At 37.1% G+C, this 21,667-nt stretch overlaps 1 protein-coding gene across 17 annotated transcripts in view; it reads left to right on the top strand.

Moving 5' to 3' along the window:
- Nucleotides 1–21,667, top strand: part of Wnk1 (WNK lysine deficient protein kinase 1) — a 122,732-nt gene that overhangs the window by 78,712 nt on the left and 22,353 nt on the right. For 4 of the 17 annotated variants that reach the window (XM_085840029.1, XM_085840031.1, XM_085840036.1 and 1 more), the window contains exons 9-20: nucleotides 6,608–6,688; nucleotides 10,578–10,703; nucleotides 12,569–13,030; nucleotides 13,828–14,112; nucleotides 14,809–14,906; nucleotides 15,009–15,171; nucleotides 15,685–15,801; nucleotides 16,145–16,318; nucleotides 16,517–16,574; nucleotides 16,687–16,809; nucleotides 17,354–18,789; nucleotides 20,452–20,535. In XM_085840029.1, coding sequence (XP_085696155.1) covers nucleotides 6,608–6,688; nucleotides 10,578–10,703; nucleotides 12,569–13,030; nucleotides 13,828–14,112; nucleotides 14,809–14,906; nucleotides 15,009–15,171; nucleotides 15,685–15,801; nucleotides 16,145–16,318; nucleotides 16,517–16,574; nucleotides 16,687–16,809; nucleotides 17,354–18,789; nucleotides 20,452–20,535 — 3,207 coding nt within the window. Of the gene's footprint in view, nucleotides 1–1,619; nucleotides 1,878–3,921; nucleotides 5,158–6,607; nucleotides 6,689–10,577; nucleotides 10,704–12,568; nucleotides 13,031–13,827; nucleotides 14,113–14,808; nucleotides 14,907–15,008; nucleotides 15,172–15,684; nucleotides 15,802–16,144; nucleotides 16,319–16,516; nucleotides 16,575–16,686; nucleotides 16,810–17,353; nucleotides 18,790–20,451; nucleotides 20,536–21,667 lie in introns of all 17 variants that reach the window. The other 13 variants (XM_085840034.1, XM_085840045.1, XM_085840037.1 and 10 more) reach the window with 10 other exon arrangements.

Raw genomic sequence — 21,667 nt, forward strand, 5'->3', positions numbered from 1 at the left:
ATGATGTATATGCACATTGTCCATTTTCAATAGTGAATGTTAAAGTAAATGAATCATAAAATATTCTCATTTCTTTTGCTGACTCTCTGTGAGATCTTTGGAGGAAAAAAGCTAGATCATATACTTCAGAAAGGATTAGATGATAATTGTTTACTCTATATCACTTGTTTAGTACAATCTTTAAGCAGACCGATTTTCCTCCCTCCTCAGAAGGCTTTAATCTGAATTTTGAAGAATTCCTATCTTTATTAAATGAATCTTTTTTTTCAGGAAGATACTTTTTCTCATAAAAGAGTCCATTGATCGATCAGTACTGCTTTGGACATAGGCCCCAAGATTAATGGACACATTAATACAATGAAAACTACTACTAATATATATTAACCTCTTTTAACAGTCTGTTCTTTAGCCTAAATATGGTAAATAATCTTGGGTAATTTATTTCTGAATATTGACAATCTCCCTTTGCTTAACAGTTATTTTCAACCTCTTGGCACTTCCCCCACCACAGGGTTATGTATGTTTCTAAAAGACAAACAGGATTGATCATTTATGTAGATGTTAAATGCCTAAGCCATTAACATAGTTTTATTCATTTGCTGCTTTAAAATCATACTTTCTAGATTTTTGATGACAATATTCTATAGAGTAGTTATAAAGAATTACAAGTCTTTATAATAAAGTATTTTATAATTCTATTGTCTCATTTCAAGAACTAACTATGCCTTACAATAATGGATAAACTATAAGAGAAAGTTTAAAAATAAGAAAGGCAGATAAAAATTTGGAACCAAAATGATCTAAATTATGATACATGCTTACAGGCTCCACGTTTGGCTGAAGTATTCTTTGCAGTCAGTGTTGAGAAAGAAATAGGCTATAAACTTGCTCCAGACAGCCTGGAACTGTGTTAAACTCTTTGTCTTAAGCTGCTTCAAATTTTGTAGGTCTAAACTGAATTTTTTATTTTGAGGGTGGTAATGATTCTTAAGAGATTTAAAATAAAGGCATTTCCCCCAACTGGCTCCTTTATAACGGTATAAAATATTTCTAATACCCATTTGTGATTTTTTTTTTCTTCTAGTCACTGACTTTTTAACCTTTGTACAGAATATGGCAAATATAATAAAGTAGTGTAAGCAGACAACTTTTTATGCTGCCTTCTAAAATAGATGAATTTTTTTTCCCTCACGTGGCCTGAGCTCTTGCAAATAATGAACTCTTAATCTCCCAAATCTCGTATGCTAATAGAATTTATTCTTAATCTTAGTAAGTTTTTAGTTAACTGTTTTTCTTGTGTGGTATTGTTAGTAATTTTTTTTTAAATTAGTGGACTTAATAACTTAACAGTTAGTATTATATCAAAATATTCAAGATCTTTTTGATTATAAGAAAACCTGCACAAACCCACAGAACAGGGAGAATAGTTACAGTATACCAGGTGTGCTTTGTAGAATTATGTCTTACACTTTTGTTCCTTTTTTTTTTTTTTTTTTTTTTGGTAGAATTGGGGAAGGTAGAACATTTCTTTATGTTAACTATGCCCTATTATCACTGTACATTTGGTTATTTTGTTTTCAAAGTACTGTGTTTTTCATGTGTGTTTGTTTTCTGTTTAGCCTCGTCGTGGCCGTAGCATGTCGGTTTGTGTTCCCCATCTTTCTGCTGTTCCCTCTCTATCCCGCATCTCTCCCAGTGCTCCTTCCACCCCACCACCAGTGCTGTCTGCACCTCTTTGTCATTCCCTCCTTCGGACTGCCCCTGAGGAAACTTTTGCCGAAAAACTCTCTAAAGCATTGGAGAGTGTCCTGCCTATGCAATCTGCCTCCCAGCGCAAGCATCGACGCTCCAGCCTGCCTTCCCTCTTTGTCACTACTGTATGTAATTGTAAACTTCCTGACAAGTGAAAACCCATTAACCAATGAATACATCCGGGCATGGAGAATATGCTTAAAGCGCAAAGCTAAACTATTAGCAAATATTGTGCTTTTAAGATAACTATTCCTATAGGAAACATTTTGTAATAAGATGTTAAATGGGAATAAAAAGCAAAGAGGCAATGAAAGAGAATGCTTATTACATCATTAACACATATTAATAGAGTTATTATACTTTCTTCTATTGATAAGAGCTTTCATTTTCATATCTTAGCAAAAAGTATGTGTAGTACTTTATTAAACTCATTAGCCTAATCAAAAGTAGAGTCTACCAAACATTAACCAAGTGTGTTTTCTCCTCAATTTATTCTTAAGGAATATAACTAATTGAGTTCTTTGTTTTTTAAACTAGTCAAGTGAGGAGTAAAAGTTGATTTTAATTTAGTCATTTGTGTAAAATGAAATGTCAGGAAACCAAAAGACTATTTCCTCTCTAGGAAGCACTTTTTTGTTCACCTCTTAGATTACATAAAATGGGGCATAGACTCTACTAATACATTAGACACATATATAACATATAATTTTCCTTGTGTCCATTAGTGTCTATGAAAGATACAACCTCTCAAATTACATTAATTGCTACGAGACCTTGTTTGCTGCTTTTCCAAACAAGAGAATATTCTGAACTAATGACACCAGATTTTTACTTAGGAAAATGATTAACTGTACAGTGTTTTATGGCTTCAGGACACAAGTTGAATAATCAATAAAATATAAGCATTCTGATTTGGTGGAGGATACTTTAGCAGGTTGAAGAAATGGCTCCATAACTTAAATACTTGCTGCATAAGCATGGAGACCTGAATGTAGATTCTCAGAGCCCATGTAAAGCCTGGTGCAGTAGTGACTGCCCATAATCCCAGATGGGAGATGGTAATAGACTCTCCAGAATCTCATGTGCCTTGTAGTCTGTTGTATACATAAGCAACAAACGCCTGTCTCTAACAAGTTGGACAGTGAACACTTGAGGTTATCATCTGTGTTATTAAGGATTGAACCTGGACCCTTACATATGTTCACCAAAGACTTTAGGAGTCCAGTACATGGTAGAAATTTATTTATATTGCATTTGGCAAGCTAGGATTCTAAGCTCAGTCTTAAATTCAGGAAACAAAACATGCTATAAAATCAGGTTTACCTCCTATTTGCCTGATTTGTCAGAATTAGAAAACTCATGGTATTCAACAATGATCAGAAGAATGATTTAGCATCTCTAACTTGTTTTATAGTAAAACTGCTAATGTAGTTTTAAACACAGAAGGGAACAAAAAGTCATATATCTTTTTCTTTGTTTTTTAAGGTAGTCTCACTATATAATTGCTTGGGCCTTGTACTCTAAAATCCCCCTGCCTCAGCCTGTTGAGTGCTAACATTACTATAAGTATGTACTACTGTACTTGGCTTATCTTATACCATATAGCAAAAACCTCTTCTGATTTATACTATTATAAATTTCTTCTGATCATCTACTGTTATTTGATGAAAAATAACTGAAGCCTCTAACAGACTGATGTCATAGCACTATGAACAGTAGCTTAAATTGAAATATATTTTAAATTATAAGGTTATTTATTATCCTTTAATATTCTAACTTTACCTATTTCCATTGACAAATATTTTAAGAATAAACACATTTTTTATTCATTTATTATAGGTAAAATAGAATAATTACTAGGGAAATTTTAATTCATGCCTTTGCTTTGACAAAGCAAGTTTGTGGGAAAGCAACTGGGTTTGTTTTTGTTTTGTGTGTGTGTGGTTTTTTTTTTTTTTTTTTTTCATTCAAGGAAGGTGCCACAAATTGACTGTATCGGCCCTGGATGTATTTAATGGATTTTTGCTATAAATTCCAAAAGCATTGTTATTTATTAAAATTTTCGTGTGGCCACTTCATGGGGTTACACAGAACTATCCAGCTGTGCATGTCTGATGTAATTTTACATATTGAATGTATGAATTACTTGTCTTATTCATGTTGATACAGCCTCAGTCCATGGCGCATCCGTGTGGGGGGACCCCAACATACCCAGAATCACAGATATTTTTCCCAACTATTCATGAACGTCCAGTTTCTTTTTCACCACCTCCCACCTGTCCACCGAAAGTAACCATTTCCCAACGACGTAAGAGCACCTCCTTCCTGGAAGCCCAAACTCGCCACTTCCAACCCCTGCTGAGGACTGTTGGCCAAAATCATCTTCCACCTGGTAGCAGCCCAACTAACTGGACACCAGAGGCCATAGTTATGTTGGGTACTACAGCCAATAGAGTAAATAGAGAGCTATGTGAGATGCAGGTCCAACCTGTGTTTGAGCCAACCCAGATTTACAGTGACTATAGACCTGGACTAGTACTGGCAGAAGAAGCTCACTATTTTATTCCTCAGGAAACAGTATATCTAGCTGGGGTGCATTATCAGGCCCAGGTGGCAGGACAGTATGAGGGCATTTCATACAACTCACCAGTACTGTCAAGTCCTATGAAACAGATAACTGAACAGAAGCCAGTGCCGGGGGGGCCTGCCTCAAGTTCTGTCTTTGAATTTCCTTCTGGACAGGCTTTCCTGGTAGGACACCTTCAGAATTTAAGATTAGATTCTGGACCAAGTCCAGCATCACCCCTCTCTAGTATTTCTGCGCCTAACAGTACAGATGCTACACATCTGAAATTTCACCCTGTCTTTGTACCTCATTCTGCTCCAGCTGTGTTAACTCATAGCAATGAGAACAGAAGCAACTGTGTATTTGAATTTCATGCTCAAACACCAAGTTCTTCAGGAGAAGGAGGTGGGATTTTACCTCAACGTGTTTACCGAAATCGACAGGTTGCAGTGGACTCAAATCAGGAAGAACTGTCTCCTCAGTCAGTTGGATTACACTGCCACCTGCAGCCTGTTACTGAAGAACAGCGTAATAACCAGGCCCCAGAATTGACCATTTCTGTGGTAGAACCTATGGGACAAATCTGGCCAATAGGAAGCCCAGAATATTCCAGTGATTCCTCTCAAATTACTTCTTCAGATCTCAGTGATTTTCAATCACCTCCCCCTACAGGGGGGACAGCTGCACCTTTTGGCTCTGACGTCTCGTTGCCCTTTATTCGCCTGCCTCAGACAGTATTACAAGAATCCCCACTATTCTTCTGTTTCCCCCAAGGAACCACATCTCAGCAGGTCTTATCTGCTTCCTATTCTTCAGGAGGATCTGCACTCCATCCACAGGTTATAGGAAAACTTTCACAATTCTTTTAAACTACCCTGTTATGCACCAGTGCATTTAAATTTTCTATCTCATTCCCTGAATCATGGATTTATAAGGAATGTTGTTTATTTTCCTAATAGGATTTCTTTTGTGGTTATAAATACTTGTAGTAAAAAATGAACTATAAAGCAGGAAATACCTGGTTTGACTGTGATTTTAATTGTCAGAATCAATGACTAATCTCTTTGGAATTTTGTGGTAGTAATGAAAATGCATTTGTCTGTCAGTCTTGATTATAGTAAAATGATTTAGTGTATAATTCCTTTTTCTAATGACTATTAGAGCCTATTGTATAATGATTTTATTAGGTTTTCATGCGCTTACGGTAACTAGTTACAATGTTAGGAACAGTAGATCTTTCAGGCCCTGTTCTCAATACATTTAAAACTTTAATCACACAGGTGAGCATATAAACTCATGAACATTTACACAAGGCCATTTACTCACGTCAGCAGTGACTAGTTCATATCAGTTATTTAGAGTAGTGTTAATGAACAAAAGGACCCTGAAATTTAAACAGTGTGGACATGCTTTATGCTTGCATTATCCTCTAAGCTTTGCAAAAGAAAAATGTTTTTAAAGAAAATAGATAATTAAAAGTTTTAGTGGATACATCCATGTAAACTTCAAAGAACCTAGGCTACATTGGAATGAAGCAATAAATGTAGCCTTTTCATTTCCTTAACATGTTTATATACATAGTATATATGAGTTAATTTTCCTAACATATATTCTTACCCCCTATTCTTAATTTGACTTTTTAATTGGAATACACTGTTCAGTTTCTCAGAGCCAACATGGTTAACATTCTGGGTTGGTTAGTCCTTTATTTTGAGTGAGACTTGTCTGGTCATTAGAGAAAATTTTTTTTAGTAGCAGCCATTTCCCCTAGTTAACAATCATAATGACTCCAGATATTTCTATGTTACCTGGACAACTCTTATATGCCTGTTGAGGAGTTGTTTTTTAACAGACCTTGTACCTCTTTCATCAGTTACTATGACACTACAAGAAACAGCAAGAGAGAACCAAATTAGCATATTTGAATGTAGTTTTCTTTAATTGTCAAGAATAATTTTTCATACTGATATATTACCACATTTTTCCTGTGACAATTTTATTGTGAATCTGACTATTCAAGCCAGCTAAAACTCTAGGCAGCGTCAATGGAACTATCAGTGTATTGTGTTTTTGTCTTTCTGTTTGTGTTTACTTGAGATGTGATCAGAAATGTTCTATGATCTTTTTTCTGAACTGACCAAAAATTCCCAGAGGTCGTTCTTGTACTACAGTGTCAAGCTGATGGTTCATTTTGATGAAGCAATCTTCTCAGGATCTGAAGTATTAATACAAAATCTGAACTGTATGTATATAAACTTTCTCTAATTTGTATTTGCTTTCTTTCTTCAGGCACAGGGGCAGAACCAGGGCCAACCATCAAGTAGTTTGGCAGGGGTTCTATCTTCACAACCTATCCAACATCCTCAGCAGGTAAAAATGTTGCATTGCTAAACTATGTTTTAGCAGTAGCCAGAGGCACTGTTTTATATCTCTATGAGCTAGATTTCTGATATAAATGACTTGCTAAGTTTTTGAAAGAGTAACTGAAAGTATCATAACACATCTTATGTACCTATGAGCAATTTAAAAGATATGAGTTAAAAAGAAGAATTATGAACTGCAGAGATGGCTCAGAGGTTAATAGCACTGGCTGTTCTTCCAGAGGTCCTGAATTCAATTCCCAGCAACCACATGGTGACTGATAACCATCTATAATTAATTTTAACCTTTAATTCTAGCATTTGGGAAGCAGGAGCAGGTGAATCTCGGGGTTGAAGGTCTATACATGGTCCACAGAGAACAGCCATGCCTATTGAAAAAATCCTTCTCTATGCAGGCAAAACATTTTAAGAAAACATAAAGAACAACTATTGTAGGAAGTTTTGTTTTTTTTGTTTTGTTTTGTTTTTAAGTTTTACTTTTGACTTGGAAGGTTTATATCCCAAAAGAGCTGAGTAATTTGGGACATGAGTTTAAAAAGAACCAAAGAGATTTTATCTATAATTCATCAGTGCTTTTATTAACAGACTTTTGTTTGCAAGAAAATCATTCTTTTTTGTACAATTTAAAATTAGTTTCAAACAAAATTTATACCCAATATAATAAGCTAGTTTATTAATAGTTTCTGTTGGGCCCTAGTAGTTATGTCAGACTTTGATATAAGAATAAAGAATATTTCAGGCGGGGGTGGAAGGATTGCAATTCAGGCGATGTAAAAGGAACAACATTAGAAAAGTATGGGACAGATAAAAGAAACCTTGAGTTTAGTTTAAGGAAGATATTTTTTGTTTTAATATTTTCTTCCATTTATATGTGTGTGTGTTTGCATGCGTGTTTCACATACGTATTTGAGTTAGCTACATCCAATTTTATTTAATGAGAAGATAGATTTGTTAAAGAATATTTTCAAGAAAGAATTGACAGTCAAAATTTTTATGTGAGCCTTGATTCTTAATGGGAACAGGAGAACGCATGTAATCTGAGCATTCCAGGGTTGAAGACCAGCCTAGACTTCTATCTAGTGATAACCCTGTCTCAGAAAAAAAAACAAACAAAACTATATTATGCAAACCTTTGTTACTTACCAAGCTCTCTCTCCTTTATTTTGAACAACCGAAAAACAGCTTATAAAATAGAATAAAACAAGTGAAAACAAATGCACTGAGCCAGCAAGATGGCTCAGTGGACCAAAGGCCCATGCCACCAAGCATGAGGACCTGGTTTTGATCCTATTCGATACTTTCTCAAGTACTGTATTATTTGTTTAAAGATTACTTTAGGAGCTGATACCAAGGTAACATGAGTGTAAATTTATTTTTTAAAATGTCACAAAACAAAAATGTACAGAACTAATACTGTGACATTGTAAGTGTAGGCTGCAGTTGACTCAATGGATAAAAGTGCTTGCTAAACAAACTTTACTGCCTATCTATCATATCTATGGAACACACATAAAAGTTGAACACAGTAGCACAAGTAATCCCAATGTACCTATCAGAAAATGACAATCAGAGTCAAGCGAGTCTTTAGAAGCCAGCCTAGCTTAAATAGGAAAAGATAACCTGGCTCAAATTCAGTGAAATGTCAAGGACAGACACCCATAGGTTGTTTACTGACCACTGCAAGTACACCAAGGCATGAACATCCTCACAGAGGCACACGCATTCTTTTAAAGTGTTGTGCGCAGGCACGGGGATTTATTGTGTTACCAGAAGACTACTACCAAAGCACCTGTAATACAATTCTGGTAAAAATGAAGGTGCTTGTGTGTCTTACATTTACAAAGTATGACCTTATGGTTTAGTTTTCAAATTAGTATTTTTATATGCCTGACATCTTATTTAAATATATTTAAGCTTTAACTCAATGAGTTAGGTAATTATAGAGCATTTGTTCAGAATATAAATGTCAATTGGCCAGAATGGTCTCCTGGTTTGGGGATTTCTTCTAGTAAAAGAAGTAAGGAAATTGTCTAATGTTCTAGATCTCTCATAAGATTGTAGATACATGTTCCCATGCCCACCTACACTATTTTCTAAAGAAGGTTGTTAATTGAATCGCCATTCATAAGTGCATGCTTGTTTTGAAAATTGGAATGAGCTGTGTACCTCAAGACACATGCCTGTAAATCCCAACCTCTTAGAAGGCTGAGGTAGGATCGTAAAGTACAGTCCTGGTAGGAATCAGCAGTGAGCAGTGAGAGGAAAGAAGACAGCTTCTAAGAAACAATACCTTTGGCTTCTGTGCATGTGCTCATGCACATATATTTACATCTACATACATGAACATGCTCGTATACCTTTACATAAATACCTTCTATGTAAAGAGAATTTTTCATTAAACATTTGTAAAGGGCTGCTGAGATGATCTAAAACAGGTAAAGGCAGTTGCTGCCATTTGTAAACAACGGAGTTCAATCTCTAGAATCCCCATTGTAGAAAGGCCTGTCTTAGGATTTTCACATGGTTCTGTGGCAGTCATACATACAAAAAATAAGTGTTGGGTGTTTCTAATGTTATCACATGGGCAAGAGAGGCCCCTGAGTTCAATCCTTAGTATCATCAATACATAAATAAACTTATCAGGAATGGTTGAATAAGACAAGTGTATTTTGGTGCTTTTAAAATTTGGTAGTTTTAATTTGATGATACAAAATCATTCTGTAAGAACAAAAGTATTTCCAGATATATAAAAATCTAAGGTGCTCATTGTGGTGATTATATACATAACTGTGAATAAATATCGTACCTTTATATAGGTAGCAGCCAAATAATTGTACTGGATATATCAAGACAAAGATTTTGTGCTGGCTACTTTTACTTCTACTTAACAAAAGCTAGAGTCATCAGGGAGGAGGGAGCTTCGCCTGAGAAATTGCTTCTATAAAGTAGAAGCAAGCCTGTTGGCAAGCCTGTAGGGCATTTCTTAATAGGAGGGCACAGACTATTGTGGCTGTAGTGCTGGGTTCTATAAGAAAGCAAGCTGAGCAAGCCAATAAGTAGAGCACTTCCATGACCTCTGCATTAGCCTGACTCAGTTTCCTGCCCTGTTAGAGTTCCCTGTCCTGACTTCCTTCAAATATGGACTATGATGTAGAAACATACATGAACATGCTCATATACCTTTACATAAATACCTTTTATGTAAAGAGAAATTTTCATTAAACATTTGTAAAGGGCTGCTGAGATGGCCTTTCTTCCCCAACTTGCTTTTGGTCGTGGTATTAGATCACATCAGTAGTTAACCCTAAATAAGACAGGGCTATTAGTTGAAACATGTTTAAGTATCTTTCTATCCCCCCTCCCCAAAAAAAACCCCACCAAAATGTTAATTAGTAACATCACTGTTTATAATATAGATTTGTTTTTGCTTTATTTCAACTGAAAGTAAAAACGGGAAAACTGAGAAAACCCATAGCAGCTGCCTTTTGAGAATAGATAGAAATAGTAGCATTTACATTTAACTTTTAAAATAGATAGATAGATTTTACTTTTATTTGTATTAGTGTTTAAAGCCTGAATGATTGTATGTCTCTCACATATGTGCAGTGCCCCTGGAGGCCAGAAGAGGTCATTGGATTAGTTGTTGTTTTATAGTCTTAATGTCATTTTCCTGGCCTGTTTAAAGGCCACCAGGAGCTGAGGTTGATGGAGCTTGCCATCAATCACTACAGTCACAGGGGCAGGCAGACTCTGTGAATTCCAAAGCTACATAATAATACCTTGTCCTGGGGGGAGGGGGAGGGACGGAGGGAGACCAGTTTAGTTTAGTCAACATAGCAAAAATCCCTCTCTCAAACATTGTATTTTATTCTTAACAGCAGGGAATACAGCCAACTGTTCCTTCTCAACAGGCAGTACAGTATTCACTTCCACAAGCAGCATCTTCCAGTGAAGGTCCTACTGCACAGCCAGTGAGTCAGCCTCAAGTGTCAGCTGGAACACAGGTAAACTCAAATTTCTGAAGAGATGCTTCAAATGATATCTGTGTACTTTGTCCCTTCCTACAGGTTTTACTGACTCTTCATATAGTGAAGGATCTGTTAGAATGGAATAAAAATCATTGCCATTATATACCTTTATTTATTGTAAATTAGTATATGCTGATAGCAATGACTATGAAATATAATTTTATAGGTGTAAAGTATTGAAACTAATGAGCTAGATGGAGATGCTTTCATAACTGAGCCTGTGACTTTCTCTAGAAATGTGTCAGCTGTATTTGATATTCCAGATTTGCCACTATGTTTTATTTCCATGTAAACTTCAGTATTTTCTCCCTCACTGCCTATAGATACTAACTTATTGTATTGATTAGCTTCTCATTACTAACAAATAAGTAGAAAATTATTATAAGGAAAGAATCTTTTTTCTTCTTGTGTGGTTTCAGAGGTTTCAGTCCATCCATGATTGGCAGGCTGTATAGCTTTTAGAACCGTAGCAAGGGATGGGGGAAGGGTTATGCCATAAGAAACTATTTACCAAGGAACATAGAAGAGGTTAAGGCCAAAATATACCTTTCAAAGCTCCACCTACCCATTACCCATAACTAGGCCCCGCCTACCACAGTTCCTCTACTTTTTAGTTCATTCAAGGTTTGAATTCATCAGAGGTCAGAATCCTTATGATCTAGTTGTCTCTGGAAATGCTCTCAGAGACATACACAAGGGACATATATTACTAACCTCCTACTTTATTCTTAAGTTCAATTAAAGTTGACATCCAGGATTACCCACATTTGAGCTAGAATTGACACATCTGAGATTCCTCAGGCAGGTGGTTTCAGAAGTTCAAGAAAAACCTTAGCTATCTGCTATACCCACCCACCCTACCACCCAAAAAAATCCTTCATGAATTTTTGTTTGGTTTGTTTGAAGGATTATTTTGGTTGTTCTTTCGTTGGTTTTTTTCACTTGCTTGGAAGGTACCCTGTAGAAGCTATGTTCTTATGAATATCCAACCTCATTTATGCACCCTGTATGCATAGAATATTGTTGTTATCATATCTTAGAACTAAAACAGTACCAACTGTGAATGCACTATTGTTTTATTTACCACAAAGTAAATACTAACACATCATTCTAATTTCTTCATGTATCCCAATTTCTCAGATGTTAAAATGACAGAGTAGTAGAATAGTGAGTAATAACATCCTAGAATCAGTGAATGTGTTAATTAGAGCAACTTTTATAGAGATGTTTTACATTTTCAAAACTGAGAGGTAATACTGGTGAAATCTAATTCCACGGAAAGAAATTTATGTTTAATCACTATAATAGCTGTCAGAGATTAGGTTACAGCAAACATGCCAGTGGATTTTGGCATGTGAAACATATGCAGTAATGGCAGCTAAAAAACAAACAGAAAACTGGGTGTTGTAGTACATATCTGGAATCTTGGCACTTGGGAGATGGGGGCAGGAGGACCTAGAATTTTATGTCCAGTATAGACCATCAAGCAAGCTGCAGGAAAGCCTCAGCTATGTAGTTAGACTCAAAATCAAAAGAGAGAGGGAGAGAGCTTTTGAAAAAAGCTCTTTTTATTTTTTGAAATAAAAAAATTGTTTTTGAAAAAGTCTTCTTTTTATTGCCAACAAGGAAACACTATCAAATTTTTCTGCAATAAAAGGTTTGGAGATGTTAGACACTTTCTTTATTAGCATATTTCCTATTCTTTCATAATTATGTGGCATGTTAATTTATACTAATGTAGTCAGGGTTTTGGTTTTCTTCTTCTTGCCTAATATGTAAATCTTGCTTTTGGCAGCTTTGCTTTTAAAAAAGTCTTGTTTTGTTTTTCTTTACCTTCCCAGCTTCCAGTTTCCCAGACAGTAGCAACTGTCCAAGGTGAACCTCACATCCCAGTTTCAACACAACCCTCAGTTGTTCCAGTCCACTCTGGTGCTCATTTCCTTCCTATCGGACAGCCAATCCCTACTTCTTTACTCCCACAGTATCCTGTCTCTCAAATTCCCATATCGACTCCTCATGTGTCCACGGCGCAGACAGGTTTCTCATCCGTTCCTATAACAATGGCTGCTGGCATTAATCAGCCTCTGCTCACCTTGGCTTCATCTGCTACAGCATCTTCAATCCCAGGGGGATCACCTGTAGTTCCTAATCAGCTTCCAACTCTTCTGCAGCCTGTGAATCAGCTGCAGAGTCAGGTTCACCCACAGCTTCTACAGCCAACAACAGTTCAGTCCATAGGAATACCAGCTAACCTTGGACAAGCTGCTGAGGGTCCACTTCCCTCTGGAGATGTTTTGTACCAGGTATTGTGTTAGTTAGAAAAATCAGAGGGTATTAGAATGTTTAATTTTAATGGAAGATCATTAAGAACTTGAGAATTGTACTAGTTGAGTGTCAATAACAATAACAAAAGTTGAAACTCTAAAAAAAAAAAGAATGGAAGACTTGAGCATAGTACTGTGTGCTTTGATCCCAATGCTTATTGTAGGGTAGAGGCAGGTAGCAGATCTCTGTAGTTCAAGGTTAGCATAGTCTATATATAGCATGTTCTAGGCCAGCTAGGGCTATATAGTAAGTCCCAGTCTCAAAAAACCTAATGGGATAATATTATCAAATGATTCCTTATACATTTTTAAAGACACAAATTAGAAGAAAACTTAACTCAGTATTCATGGTAAGCTAGATAACCCTGGATATATGGTTAGTTAAATCTACCAGGCTGTTCCTTTATATGTAGATAAGTAAAGAAAGCAGGCAGCCTGGTACTAACATAAACTTCAGGGTTTAGAATAAGAGGGTTTACATTTGATGATATGACTGATACCTGGGACATATTTTTGCATTCTTCCATGTAAGATTGCTGTAGATCTAAGTTCTACTTCAATTGTCTCTAGAAGGAGAAACCAAGCAGTTTAAAGTATCATTGAAAGAGTGCCACTCTCTAGTTATTTGCCAGTTCATTTTGAAAATAATCTTTAAACTATTAGAAAGTGGGACACTGTCCTTTGCTTTGTGCTTTCCCCCTCCACCTCCTTGTCTACTGATTTGCTAATTTGATGTCCCAACCTGCACTAACTCACCTTCCTCATTTCTATCACAGGGCTTCCCATCTCGACTGCCACCACAATACCCAGGAGATTCAAATATTGCTCCCTCTTCCAACGTGGCTTCTGTTTGCATCCATTCTACAGTCTTAGCCCCTCCTTCTATGCCGACAGAAGCATTGGCCACCCAAGGTTACTTTCCTACAGTAGTGCAGCCTTATGTGGAATCAACTCCTTTGGTTCCTATGGGCAGTGTAGGAGGCCAGGTTCAAGTGTCCCAACCAGCAGTGAGTTTAACGCAACAACCCCCTACTACATCCTCCCAGCAAGCAATTCTGGAGGTAAATGAAATTACTGCATGTTTATATAGGAAACATCTATGAACATGGGGTTAAAATAGCAAAGGAAAAACAGGCTCCCCTTATTTAAAACACACTTGGAGACTGTTAAACTAACTTCTAAATGACTTTGTCTTACAGCAGAATGAAATGCCAATGTGGGGGCCTTGTTGCCACTGGCTGTTCTGTTGGGAAGTGAGTTTGCCTTAGAGAAGATTAACACTATTAGCACTTCACTTTTCTAGCTAGTGCATTAGCCATTGTTCTTCCACAAACTTTTGCCATTAGCAGTTCATAAGAGTATCTTATCTTGCTATGCTCCCAGCAGTCATTTTTGTCCTACTAGGATACAGTTCTGAATTCATCTCTGTACTTTGCTCTACCTGTCCTATTGCACACTCTGGTAAGATGCTGGCTGCATGGCAAATTGTAGTTTCACAATGCCTAGCAAATAGGTTGGCTGAGTTCACACCACAGTCTGTACTAGCAACTAGCTTTGGAAACTTTCAAAATGTAAGCACACTGTTTTTAGATATTGAATATTAAGAATTACTAGTAGCTTCATTGCTTCTAGGAATTATAGCGGGGTAACAAGAAAAAAGAAATGGGAATATCTTAGAATTGGTGGATGGTTATTTCATATTTAAATATATATATATGTATAAATGCCAAGATTTGAATTACCCTTTCAATTTACAGAGTACTCAGGGAGTCTCTCAGGCTGCTCCTCCAGAACAAACTCCAATAACACAGTCACAACCTACTCAGCCTGTTCCATTGGTTACCTCTGCAGACAGGTAAGTAAACTAAAACACTCCTTTGAGTAGTAGGCAGGATGATATGAAACTTCAGAATAATATGCCTTTGAATCTTATTATACACGATTTTCCCCCTCAAAGTGCACATTCAGACGTTGCTTCTGGTATGAGTGATGGCAATGAGAATGCTCCATCATCCAGCGGGAGGCATGAAGGGAGGACAACAAAACGGCATTATCGAAAATCCGTAAGAAGTCGCTCTCGGCATGAAAAGACTTCTCGCCCAAAACTGAGGATTTTAAATGTAAATATTGATTTGTGACCATTGTATTGCTTAAAGAATTTAGCACTTTTAATTTTAGAAATCATGAAATCTAAACCACTCACTTTGTTAAAATAAAGATAACTCATCTTTATATATAATTTTATAGCAACTTTTTATTTAATTACACAATTTCTTCTATTGAGTATCACATTTCTTTTTGTTGTTCCCTCCTAGCTCTAGAGTTTTAACTAGTAGAAAAACAGACTAGATGATTCTGCTAATGGAAGTTGAAAAGAACTCAAGATCTCACAAATTTCTTTAGCCAGTTTAAGATTCAAGGGATGGCCAAGGGTGGTGGCACACACCTTTAATCCTAGCACTTGACAGGCAGAGGTAAACAGATCTCTGAGTTCAAGACAACTACACAGAGAAACCCTGTCTCAAACACACACACACACACACACACACACACACACACACACTCAAGAAATTTCAAGATGAGTTCCCAAAGTCTCTAATAAGTCAGAATATGAATTACTTTTCTCTTTTTAGGTTTCAAATAAAGGAGACCGAGTAGTAGAATGTCAATTAGAGACTCATAATCGGAAGATGGTTACATTTAAATTTGACCTAGATGGTGACAACCCTGAAGAGATAGCAACAATTATGGTATGCCTCCATTTGGAATTCCACATTTTTCCATAGTATTTGGTCTTAAGTACATGTCCTAGGCAACCATGCATTATTTTGTCATCTACTTTCATTCTGAAAATAAATTTTAATTCATGTTCTAAAACTAGTGTACCCAACCCATGATTCTATGATTTAGAGATGGCTTTTGTCTAAGCTGTAGCTGTGTATATGTTCAGGGTCTTATAAAGGAAAGTAGTATTTTAAATACCAAGTACATAGTACAGCTGATGTACAGACTAAAGTCATAAAAATAAAATGGTAATTGAATGACTTAAAGCTTAAAAAAGTACTAATAAGATTGATATCACATTTCTTATAGGTGAACAATGACTTTATTCTAGCAATAGAGAGAGAGTCTTTTGTGGCTCAAGTGCGGGAAATTATTGAAAAGGCTGATGAAATGTTAAGTGAGGATGTCAGTGTGGAGCCTGAGGGTGACCAGGGATTGGAGAGTCTGCAAGGAAAGGATGACTATGGCTTCCCAGGTTCTCAGGTAGGTTCACCATACCTATAGTTAGTTCTGTTTATTTAAAATAGTTCTGTACTGCTTAATCTGCCAAACAGAATATCCACTGTTAAAATAATGCCCTTGTGTCTGAGAATGAACATTTATGTTCTCATCAAATGACAATATGCTTTGCATAATTATGGAGGTTGCATTTGAGAAGAGTTTTACTTTTGCTTATTGTAGAAATTAGAAGGAGAGTTCAAGCAACCAATTGCTGTATCTTCCATGCCACAACAAATAGGTAAGCTTTTCTTTTTTTATTTGACAAGGAGTTGTATGTGCCAATAATGAACTCTCGAGGCTTTATTCATATATAACTATATATATGAATTTCAATGATTTGTTTCGTTCAGGTGTTCCTACCAGTTCTTTAACGCAAGTTGTTCATTCTGCTGGAAGACGGTTTATAGTGAGTCCTGTACCTGAAAGTAGATTACGAGAATCAAAAGTTTTCACCAGTGACATATCAGATCCAGGTAAGAATGATTCAGCCATGCTTTAGTAAATCTTACAGCATCTCTGATATGGTGGAAGCTTGATCAAGCAATAATTCATGATCAAATCAAAAGTAGAAAATTAAAAGTAATAAAGTCACACAGAAGAAGGAAATGAATTATAATAGAGAATGTAGTTGGACATGACACATGCATGTGATTTCATTGCTCAGGAGACAGAGAAGGGGGATGATCGGGAGTTTGAGGTCAGCCTGGGTGGCTGAGTGACACTTTGTCTCCAAAAAAGAAAAAATAGAAAAGAGAAATAAGAGAAAGACAGCAGACCATAAAGGACCAGGTGTACTAAACAGAACCTACACAGTAGTGTGTTTCTGTATTTAGAGATAAATTTTGCTGCCTTAGTAGGTCAAACTGCTCCTTTACTGTTTTACCGCATGCTGTTTCCTTGGGAGTCTTACTGATGTGTAGCATTGTTGATAATCCAATAATGGTTCCTCAAAGACTCTTCTTTTTTAATCCATGTGTATATAAAGGCTAATTTCTTTATTTTTGTTTTTTTTTCTAGTTGTGGCCTCTACATCTCAGGGCCCTGGAATGAACTTATCTCACTCTGCTTCATCCCTCAGTCTCCAGCAGGCTTTTTCTGAACTGAAACATGGTCAGATGACTGAAGGACCCAATACAGCACCTCCAAATTTTAATCACACAGCTGGACCAACATTTTCTCCCTTTTTGGCTAGCATTGCTGGTGTCCAAACTGTAGCAGCATCCACACCGTCAGTATCAATCCCTATAACAAGCAGCCCTCTTAATGACATTTCCACATCAGTGATGCAGTCTGAGGCTACACTGCCCACTGAAAAAGGCATTGTGGGAGTTACCACCAGCACAGGTGTGGTAGCTTCAGGTGGTCTCACCACATTGTCTGAGTCACCAACATCTTCCAGTGCGGTTTCAAGTTCTACAGTACCTGCAGTTGTCACTGTGTCTACACCATCCCAGCCAGTTCAGGCTTCCACATCTGGGAGCATTGCTTCTAGTACAGGCAGTTTTCCTTCTGGAACATTTTCTACAACTACAGCTACTACAATGGGTAGTGTGGCAGCCCCAGATGCTAAGCCTCCAACTGTATTATTGCAACAGGTAGCAAACAATACTGCTGGGGTAGCCATAGTGACATCAGTCTCTACCACCACTCCATTCCCAGGCATGGCTTCACAGCCATCCCTTCCACTTAGTAGCAGCACCTCTGCTCCTACTCTAGCTGAAACAATGGTCGTTAGTGCACACTCACTAGACAAGGCATCTCACAGTAGTACAGCAGGATTGGGTTTATCTTTTTGTGCCCCATCCTCTTCTTCCTCCTCTGGAACAGTTGTGTCTACTTCTGTTTCTCAGCCTGGTATGGTTCATCCTTTGGTCATCTCATCAACTGTGGTTTCTACACCTGGCCTCCCCCAACCAGCAGTACCTACTTCTACACCTTTATTACCCCAAGTACCTAATATCCCACCCTTGGCACAACCTGTTGTTAATGTGCCTGCTGTACAGCAAACACTCATTCATAGTCAGCCTCAACCAGCTCTGCTTCCCAACCAGCCTCACACACACTGTCCTGAAATGGATGCTGATACCCAATCCAAAGCTCCTGGGATTGATGATATAAAGACTCTGGAGGAAAAGTTGAGATCTCTCTTTAGTGAACACAGCTCATCTGGAACTCAGCATGCTTCTGTCTCCCTAGAGACACCTTTAGTAGTAGAGACGACTGTCACACCAGGCATCACTACCACTGCTGTAGCACCAAGTAAACTCATGACTTCCACTACAAGTACTTGCTTACCACCAACCAATTTACCATTAGGAGCAGCTGGCATGCCAGTTATGCCAGTAGGCACACCTGGGCAGGTTTCTACCCCAGGCACACACGCTTCAGCCCCAGTCGGCACTGCAACAGGAGTAAAACCTGGAACAACTCCCCCAAAGCCAACTAAGACTGTGGTAAGAGTCATCATAAAATGACTAAATAAATATGATTACTTTTCTTTCCTCTCTAAATAATTACATGTTTTCAGCTGAGTCTTGCAAGTTATGAAGGTGCCTGGCATATAAACTCGTCACTCAGTCTTAAAGTGACAACAGTTTTAGGATCTAAGTATAGTTAACACAAGAATGTTCTCTTAGTTTGGAATGTGGCTAGATTTTTAGGTTATGTTGAACAATTTTCTTAGAATGTAGAATTATCAGGTAAAATAAATAATGGTCAAGTAAAATACAGGTTTTCCCCTGTATTTTAACCTCATGTCTATTACCCCAACACTTGAAGACAGAAGGTAGTTACAAGTTACCGGAGAGCTTGGGCACTGCAATGAGTTCCAGGCCAGTCTTGGCTATAGAATGAGGCTTTGTCTCTAAATAAATAAATAAGAAAGAAAGAAAAGAAAAAGAAAACAAGGGCTCAGCATTTAAGAACACACACTGCTCTTTCAAATAATCCAAATTTGGTTCCCAGAAGCCATGTGCAGAAGACTTAATAACCACCTCTGGATCTGACCTCTTCTGGCCTCTGCAGGCACCTGCATTCAGAATGCTCATACTCCCACAAAGACATGCATAGATATAAATAGTTTAACAATATAAGTTTATTGAAAAGAAAGACAGGTTATTTCTACTTGATTGGTAGATATTAAAGAATTCTATATCCCAAAAAGGAACAAAATGTATTGACCAACAAAGGAATATTTTATCATCTTTTAGTTGAGAATGAATATTCCTTATTGTAGGTTCCTTTGATAAAAATTGGGAGTTAATAAAAAATTGAAGTTGGGCTGGAGAGATGGCTCAGCAGTTAACTTCTAGAGGTCCTGAGTTCAATTCCTAGCACCATGTGTTGGCTCATAGCCATCTGTAATGGGGTCTGATGCCCCCTTCTGGTGTGTCTGAAGAGAGTGACAGTGTACTCGTAAACAATAAATAAAATAAAGTTGGAAATTGATAAAAGTGATTAAAAATGAAAGAGGAAATAATAGCATTCTAGAAATCCAATATTTAATTGTGCTGTTGCAGATGTCCTCTCATTCTGATATCTTCATCCTCTCTCTGCGCCAACAGAATAATATAATTTTATGCCTTTGTTACCAGTCTTGACCTTTGTTTATTTCTAAATCTGCTTGTTTTCTTTGAAATGTCTTATTTATCTCATGAGCAACTTCAAAAATTTGTTGGTGGCTCTTTTTTTGGCACTTGATGCCTGGTGCCCAACAAAGTCAGAAAAGGGCATCAAATCCCCTAGAACTGGAGTTTTGAGCCACAATGTTGATTCTGGGAACAAAACTTGGGTTCTCTATAAGAGCAGCTAGTGCTCTTAACTGCTGAGCTGTCTCTTCAGCCCCTAACTGTACTCTTACCTACTTTAAAAAAATTTGTTCTTTTTGTTTCCCTTCTCATTGCATTTTATCGTTTGTTTCATAGTTGTTTGATTGTAACTGTTATACTAGTGTCTTTGGTATGTTGTCGTTTAAGACAGACTGAAGAGTGTAATTTAAATGCTATAAGTAGACACATTTTAGTATCGTTCTGCTTTTAAATTAGTTAATTTTTTTCTTAGTATATGTTTCTTACCAATGGTAGCTCATGGATTTGAATTTTCCTTCATTATTATAGGTGCCACCAGTGGGTACTGAACTTTCAGCCGGTACTGTACCCTGTGAGCAGCTGCCACCTTTTCCTGGACCTTCTCTAATTCAGGTGCCAGTAACTTAATAAATTATTTTCTTCACCAGAAAAAGCCCCTGCTTTTCTTCACCAAGTTTGTGTAAATTCTCCATTGTGTTATTTATCTTGGCTTCCAGATCATTCTGGCTATGAATTAGTAATAACATTCTTTTAAATTATACTTGGCAGGCCTGGCATGGTGGCATTTGCCTTTAATCCCAACGTTTAAGGTGGTGTGTTAGTCTCAGGCCATCCAGGGCTACATAGTAAGACCCTGCCTCAAACAAAGAAGTAAATAATAAACTGTATCTGGCTATACTAGTCAGATGATGAGCTCTGGATTATAATGAGACACCCTGCCTCTATATAAGGTAGAAAGCAATCAAAGAAGACACTCAAGCTTCCACACACACAGTGTATATAAGTGCAGCCCACCACAGCACCACAGACACACAAATAAAATGAAACTTGAGAAAGGAAAAAAAAAAAGTAAAGCTGAGCTTCTAAGCCATTGTAGAAATAAAAAGTTGTACATATTTAACTCTTTGTTCCTGAATCAGAAAAAAAGACCCATAAGTCTGCATTCTTGAAATCTTTAGAGCCCCTCCCCTGACACAAACATCAAGAGTTCTTCCTCACTTTTCCTTAAAACTCTGTTCACTTTGTTTTAAGAAAGAAAGGAACCCATGAACCAGGCCTTGTAGAAAAATAATGTTACCACTTGGGTAGGTCAAGAAAAAGAATTGTAGGTATGAGAAAGGCTGGCCATTCCCAGAGGGAGGAGAGAGGAGACCACGTGGCAGCAGCTTTCCTCTGGGACTCACAGCTAGTGAAATAGTTGAAGTAAGGCATGGTCATACTTACAATAGTTAAGTTACTCTTTACTTTTCCTACTACCATTACCACTGCATTTAATTGCATTCTCATCAAGAAAGCAGTTCTGCGCCCATTGTAAACATGAAAAAAATTCTGAAATGAAACAGCAAATAAATTTGAAATGATATTTGGAATTCTTTCTTAAATTATGTTTAAGAAAAGCATAACAGATTGCTTACATGAGAAGCCTGTTATGCATTTATCCCTACTTATTTGATCCTAATTTTCAGTTGAACATGATAGGATAAGTAACATGCCACAAGTTAACACCAACAGAAAATACACTCTA

This window comes from Mus caroli, unplaced genomic scaffold (genome assembly GCF_978045245.1).
Source record: "Mus caroli unplaced genomic scaffold, Mus_caroli_1 scaffold_7, whole genome shotgun sequence".
NCBI lineage: Eukaryota > Metazoa > Chordata > Mammalia > Rodentia > Muridae > Mus > Mus caroli.